The sequence below is a fragment of the Corella eumyota genome, chromosome 6, assembly GCF_963082875.1.
Source record: "Corella eumyota chromosome 6, kaCorEumy4.1, whole genome shotgun sequence".
In the NCBI taxonomy this organism is placed as follows: domain Eukaryota; kingdom Metazoa; phylum Chordata; class Ascidiacea; order Phlebobranchia; family Corellidae; genus Corella; species Corella eumyota.
This window is the reverse complement of record NC_137495.1, coordinates 15323009-15330700: the sequence shown is the minus strand read 5'-3', so window position 1 is coordinate 15330700 and position 7692 is coordinate 15323009. Positions and strand designations below refer to the sequence as shown.

At 33.5% G+C, this 7692-nt stretch overlaps 1 protein-coding gene across 1 annotated transcript; it reads right to left on the bottom strand.

The window, feature by feature from the left end:
* Positions 1 to 3214: 3214 nt before the first annotated feature.
* LOC145755971 (uncharacterized) lies at positions 3215 to 7343 on the bottom strand. Its single transcript, XM_082572182.1, has 7 exons — positions 7180 to 7343; positions 6486 to 6638; positions 5913 to 6023; positions 5505 to 5667; positions 4083 to 4098; positions 3688 to 3885; positions 3215 to 3330 (listed from the first exon to the last, which is right to left on the bottom strand). The coding sequence occupies exons 1-7, from the start codon at positions 7341 to 7343 to the stop codon at positions 3215 to 3217; spliced, it is 921 nt and encodes a 306-aa protein (XP_082428308.1).
* Positions 7344 to 7692: the final 349 nt, after the last annotated feature.

The following is a 7692-nucleotide window of genomic DNA, read 5'->3' as shown; positions in this document are numbered from 1 at the left end:
TTATTCTTTAAAAAACTATTAATTTACTGTTTATTTTATTTCAAATACTGTCTAAAAAAAGTATAGGAATACGCGAAAATAAAATTTTTCGCGGTAATTAAACTGCGAAATCCCCGCTGTTCTAAAAAAAATCTTCGGGCTGAAGTGTCTGGTTACCTTTTTGGTCAGTTCGCTTGACGTAAAAACTCATAAATAAGTAAGGCCGAAGTAAGGTTTAACATACAATTAGACTTTCGCTTCCATACTTAATTTGTTGATTATATACTTTGTAGTTTGTGTTTCGTATCATATAGTTTGTGTCGCATTTTTGTTTTAATTAAGTGTGGCCTTCTTATCGATGCCCATCTTTACAGCGTACTCTATTGGGGTTTAATAATTGTTTAAGCCATAGTAGGAGTTTATTAGATCCTACATTATTCAAGATATAAACTGCAGTCAACTAATCAAAAATTTGCGCCAGACTCATCTCGCGGTGCTGCGATTTTTAAAATTATTCCTCCTTTCTAGTTATATAGCCCATGAGCCACCTCTGTTATCTACACTTCAAAAATAAAATATAATCTGACAACAACCTTACGTTAAAATAAAATTAAAATGTACGACCCTGAGCCCCACTGTTTAAAAATAAGTTTTGTTTATAAATTCTGGTATGTTTTCGTTAAGTTATTCTATATATACCTTAAACACTTTAGCCTAGCAATCAAAATGCGATCCCAGCAAAAGAACACTCGTTTATAAATGCTGGTTTGAAACAGGTAGAAAAAGGCAATCTTTAAATTTAGGAGAATTAGTCACAAGTTTTTTTTTTAATATATCTTTATCCTCGATTTGGAAGGTCGATTGCGCGAACTAAACATAGAGTGACCCAGTCTCGAGTTGCATTAAGCAGTTTGGGATAATATAGAGATTATAATTGCCCGATAATTATGCTGCTGATTAAGTGCTGACTCAGCAGGAGTTTTCACCGTTTATAGCATTTTACTCGAGGGCGCTACAGCATAAGAGCAGTGGGGATTGAACCCACGACCTCCTGGTGGTGTAGCAAATGTTCTTACCACTACACTACGCTGCCAAATGTTTAATAATTACCAATAATTATTATTTTTTTAAATTAATTAAACCCCTCCCACAAAAAAAATGTCCTGTTGCTAGGACATCGAACTAAAATTAAAAGCAACAAAATGTAAATAATTTAAAAACCAAACCAACTTTTAAACAACGAAATTTTAAGTTAATTTTATTACATTTTAAAGCAGTTAGTTATCCCATACCAAACAACTTGGTAGTTTACATTAAACTGAGTATTTTCAACATGGTGGTGTCAGTTAAATATGACGCAAAACCTGATGACGAATATTTAATTAAATTGTAAGCGAATATGCTATAAGGTTGTTGAACTTGGTTAATCATTTATAATATCGAAAAATAAAACTCGTTGGTATCAGCTAGGACAAATATTGATGGCTGCATAACAGGAAGTTCTTTATAACACTTGATGTTTTTATAAGGTCGATATCAGCTGTGATTACAAAAATTCTGCAAAATATTTGCGCAATGTTTGCGAAATTCTCAGTAAATTTGTGTTTACTGAATTGCAACATTTTGCTGACCTTGAACTAAAGTCAATGTAATAAACATGTTGTTCACATGTTTATAATTATTTATTAACTTTTAGGCCTTACACGAATGCTACAATATGCCAGCAATGGGAATCAAACCCAGGATCTCAGGCCTTACACGAATGCTACAAAATACCAGCAGTGGGAATCAAACCCAGAATCTCAGGTCTTACACGAATGCTACAAAATGCCAGCAGTGGGAATCCAACCCAGAATCTCAGGCCTTACACGAATGCTACAAAATATCAGCAATGGGAATCAAACCCAGAATCTCAGGCCTTACACGAATGCTACAAAATGCCAGCAGTGGGAATCAAACCCAGGACCTCAGGCCTTACACGAATACTACAAAATGCCAGCAGTGGGAATCAAACCCAGAATCTCAGGCCTTACACGAATGCTACAAAATGCCAGCAGTGGGAATCAAACCCAGGACCTCAGGCCTTACACGAATGCTACAAAATGCCAGCAGTGGGAATCAAACCCAGAATCTCAGGCCTTACACGAATGCTACAAAATGCCAGCAGTGGGAATCAAACCCAGGACCTCAGGCCTTACACGAATGCTACAAAATGCCAGCAGTGGGCATCAAACCCAGGATCTTAGGCCTTACACGAATGCTACAAAATGCCAGCAGTGGGAATCAAACCCAGCCTTTTCAACCAAAAATCAATTTATAGAAATGATGTCTTTAACATTTAAATATTTTAATAATTGTAAAAGCATAGTTGCATAAAAACAAAAAAACTTTCTACAGTATTTTAATAATTAGTGATGTGCCGATCGCCGTTTTTTTTCGGATCAGATCACGATCTAACGTGACCGAACAATCGGTAACTTTATCGTCACTAAATACAAAAAAATTGACCCTGTATGTTAAACACTTCCACTTATTCACCCGTTTGTTTAAATATTTAACCGTAATATTCAGTATAATTTACAAGAACTAAAAACAATTTTACCAGCGCGGAAATAAAGCGCTGTAAAAGTTTATGGAAATCTATGTGGTTAAGGCATGTGCGTGTTTATTTGTGACGTAAAATTAAATGTGACGTAATTACCGATCTGCCGATTTTGAACCTTGATCGGGTGATCGCAAAATACCTTCAAAAATCGGCGATTTACGATCACCATTTTGATCGGCACATCACTATTAATAATTTGCATTTTTGAAAAATAATCTTAAAAAATAGATGAAATCAATTTTATAGTTTTCTAAAATTTTAAAAGAAGTAACAAAAACAAAATATATTTCAGAAATATAAAACAATAATAATTTCTCATAAAATATGGAGTAATTATAAAGTAAGGGAATACAAAATCTTAAAAGTAATAAAAACTATAAAATTAACATTATTTAAATTTCTGTTTAGTTGATATAAATTAGAAAATAAAAACAGCAAGAATGGCAACAAATAATTTAGGAACTAAAATAACTCACTAGTATAATATTAAAAATAACTTTAAAAAAATTTTGGCAAAAAATTATAAAAAAAATTTCACTAATAAATATTTAATAAAAATAAAATATTGTCATGATAAAATTTTTTAAATTTATAAATGTTTAAAATAATTCAAAAACTTTTTTTTTCAATTTAAAGTTTTGTTTTATTAACTATCGCTTCACTTTCTTCACAATTATTCGCTTCAATGCTCATGTGCAGTGAACCACGCAGAAGAGAAATTTGAGTCAACAAAAAGAAAAAAGAACCTGAAATTAGAAAAAAGTTTTCGTAAAAACTAAAAAAATAAATTAAACCAGGTTTAAAAATCAAACTATATAAACCAATAAAATATTATTTAAAAAACTTGGCTTTGCTGCATAAGGTCCTGGGTTCGATTCCCACTGCTCTCAAGCTGTAACTTTATTGAGTAAGGTGCTATAAACTCCTGCTAAGCCAACACTTAATCAGCAGCATAATTATCAGGCATTATAATCTATAATATCCTAAACTGCCACAGGCAACTCGAGACTGGGTCAGGGTAAGAAATATACCTCCATGTTTAGGTCGTAAAGTCGACCTTCCCACATCGAGGATAAACAGTTATAAAGAAAAAAAAAACTTACTAGCCAAGTAAAATCCTGGGTAAACGATGTACAGTGCTTCCCTGAAACCTAAAACTTTGATCATAGGTGGTACTATAAGAGGGGCATTCCCTCCGATATTATTGATCACAAAAATAAACATAGCAATCGCTGTCGCGCGTGACTGGGCAGGAAAGAACTCAACCAAAACAGTGAACAAAACTCCGAACCACATTTCCGCTGTGTTTTAAATTAAATTTGATTACAATAAAGTCATCTCAAAACTGGGTCGGGGTAACTGTTCTCTTAAAAAAATATGAAACTATTTACCGAATAAATAAGCTCCAAAGAGCGAAATAAAAGCATAAGGCGGAGAAAAGTAAAGAGTTCCCGCCGCTAGAGGGCAGGCTATTGCTTGACTAATGACCAAAACCCACAATCTTGTTCGTACACCTAAAAAAATTAGATTTAAAATTAAACCCCCCAAAAAATGAAATATTTCTAAATACAAATCTACAAAATTTGTGTTATATTAATAATACTGTCAATTTACATATAATGGGACATTTATATTAACCCCTTTATATCCTATCCCTTCTCTGAAAATAAAACTGTTTTATTGTACTTATTTATCTTTAACGTGGGAAGGTCGAATGCACAACCTAAACATAGAGTAACATCAGTTACCCCGACCCGGTCTCAAGTTGACAGTTTGGGATATATTAATTTCTCAATAATTAAGCTGCTGATTAAGTGTTGGCTTAGCAGGAGTACATACCGCTTATAGCGCCTTACTCAAGGACACTACAACATGAGAGCAGTAGGGATTGAACCAAAGACCTACAGTATGCAGGGTGAGGTTTAAAGTTTGATTCCCAGTAGCGGCATGTTGAAGCACCGACTAAGGATTTTATTCATAAATATAAAAACTCACCAGAATGTCTGAATGAAGCCCCAACCAGTAACAATAAGATAGTTGGAGATTTGATAAATAATTTGAAAGTTGTCAAAATTGATTTCAACACCGACTGCTTTTCTAAATAATAAAATTTATAGCCAGGTTTATAAATAGCTTAGTTAAAAATATAGTTTGCAAAATAGGCCAAATAACTTTTAAACATTTCTCCAAAAAAATAAGAAATTTTACGGCAGACTTAAAAAACATAATTCTTATAATGAAAATGGCAGAATGGTGTAGTGGTAAGAACACTTGCTACACCACCATGAGGTCGTGGGTTCAATCCCCACTGCTCTCATGTGGTAGCGCCCTTAAGTAAGGTGTTATAACTGGTGTGAACTCCTGCTGAGCCAGAACTTAACCAGCAGCATAATTATCGGACAAATATATTCCATAATATCCCAAACTGCCAAAGTCAATTTGAGTAACTGATGTTATTCTATGTTTAGGTCATGAGATCGACCTTCCCACATCGAGGATAAAGAATTACAAAAAACAGTTTCAATTATTAAACATTTTAACAAAAGTATTAAATACCAAAATCTATCTCATATTTGTTATTCTCTTCGGCTTGTTCTATAATTTTACGTTCTGGTTCTTTGACAGAGAAATATAAAATAATCGCCATAATTATGCCTGGAGCTCCAGCTATAAAGTAACACCAATGCCAGCTCTAAGAAAAAATTAACAAAAGATTAGTTAAAAATCAATTCAAAACAATAAAATTAATTTTTTGGGGGTTGATTTGATAAAAAAACCTAAAAATAAATTGTTCAAAAATAGGGTAGGCTACTACGTTATGAGAGTAGTAGGAATCAAACCCAGGTTCTCATGTAGTAAAGCCAAGTGTTCTGACTACTACACCGCACTGTCGTTCAAAAAATATTTAAAAAATTTTCACCATTCCAAGAATGTTGGCGTCAGTCACATAATTTCCAACAGCAAATGCCAAACCATATCCAAAATAAATTCCAAAGTTGAAAAAACTCATCGCAAAAGCTCGAACTTTCTGTGAGAAAATGTCGGCCACCAAACTTGAGGTAAGAGGAGTACAGGCCGACTCTCTGAGAAAAAAAGGTTTAGGTTTTTAAGAGAATTTATTATACATACAAAAAATTTGATATTATTAAGGTTTGTTAAGACCCTAGCATAAGAGCAGTGGGAATTGAACACAGGACCTTATGTAGTGATGCCAAGTGCTCTTACTACTACACCATGCTTCACCTACAAATTTAGTTAAAAATAATAACTGGTACAAAAAACTTTTTTTTTTTAAATATTTTTTTACTGAAACAAACTTTAAACTCACCCTGCCCCAAAGCCAACTCTCAGCAAAGCTAACAACCAGTAAGTGTCGGCAAATCCGGTGGTAAAAGTCATTACCGAGTAAAAGAAAACACTTGCAGATAATATCTGGATTCTAAACCATAAAATAAAAAGACTTTTATAAAAGTTAATTAAAAATTTAAATAATTAAAAAGCAAAATAAATAAAAAAAAAGTTTTAAGAGATTTTAGGTTTGCATAGAAAATGGAGTTACTGACATTTTACCAAAAACTATATGCCCAAAACCACCATTTTACTAACAATAGCACATTTTCTATTAACTCTTTTTTACTCAATGAAAAATTCTCTTTAATTTCTAAAAAAAAATTTATCCTCATAGCTCTCATGCTGTTGCGCTATAAACAGTTTAAACTCCTGCTAAGCCAACACTTAATCAGCAGCATAATTATCGGGCAATTAAAATCTATAATATCTCAAACTGTTGAAGGCAACTTGAGACTGGGTCGGAGTAACAGTTGTTACTTTATGTTTATGTCGTGAAGTTGACCTTTCCACATCGAAGATAAATTAATATAAAAAATAGTCGGTAATCAACCTGTTATATTTATCGCCAACAATTCCCATTACAACTCCCATAACAGTAAAAATGGCAATAAATATTGGACCAGCAAGAACTTGGTATTCTATTCCCTGGCCTGAGTAATTCCATTCACAATAGATCGTTCCATTCCATCCCATGAGATTACATCTAAAAATTAGGATTATTAATAATTTACTTTGTTAATTAGCATGTTGTTGCATTCTTAAGTAAGACCTGAGATCCTGGGTTTGATTCCCACTGCTGGCAAGTTGTAGCATAATTAGGTAAAACCTGAGATTCTGGGTTTGATTCCCACTGCTGGCATGTTGTAGCATCCTTGAGTAAGATCTGAGATGCTGGATTTGATTCCCACTGCTGGCATGTTGTAGCATCCTTGAGTAAGACATGAGATTCTTGGTTTGATTTCCACTGCTGGCATGTTGTAGCATTCTTAAGTAAGACCTGAGATGTTGGGTTTGATTTCCACTGCTGGCATGTTGTAGCATTCTTAAGTAAGGCCTGAGATGTTGGGTTTGATTCTCACTGCTGACATGTTGTAGCATCGTTAGGTAAGACCTGAGGTTCTTGGTTTGATTCCCAATACTGGCATGTTGTAGCATCGTTAGTTAAGATCCTGGGTTTGATTCTTACTGCTTAAGTAAATATCGACTTTTTCTCGCAGTAAAATACAAAATTAACAACTACTCACTGTGTTGAATTCTTCACATCTCTGCATTTTGTGTTTGACAGTTTTTCAACATTTATGTCCAAGGTCAAACAAGCCATGTCTCCAAATTGAACGTCCTGTGCTATTTCCTTTGAGGTGACACCGATCATAAAATGACCCAACTCCCCAAACCCATAACACAACATTAGGATTGTTATACAATACCAATGATACATGGATTGTACGTGCACGCTGCCCTACTTTCCAGACTGGATGGAAGCAATAAGAATCGAACCCAGGACCTCATGTAGTGAAGCCAAGTGTTCTGACCACTACACCATGCTGCCATTATTAAAGTATATATAATTTTAAAACTTAATACATAAAAATTGTTCGTTATTCGTTTAAATATTAATAAAATAATAAAAACATTATTTAGCAAAAAAGATTTAATTTATGCCTAAAATTAACTTAAAATTTTATCCAAAATATATCAGCTAACGCAAACAATTTTGGCAAATATTACCAGACCATAACTTCTCTGATATTTTTAAC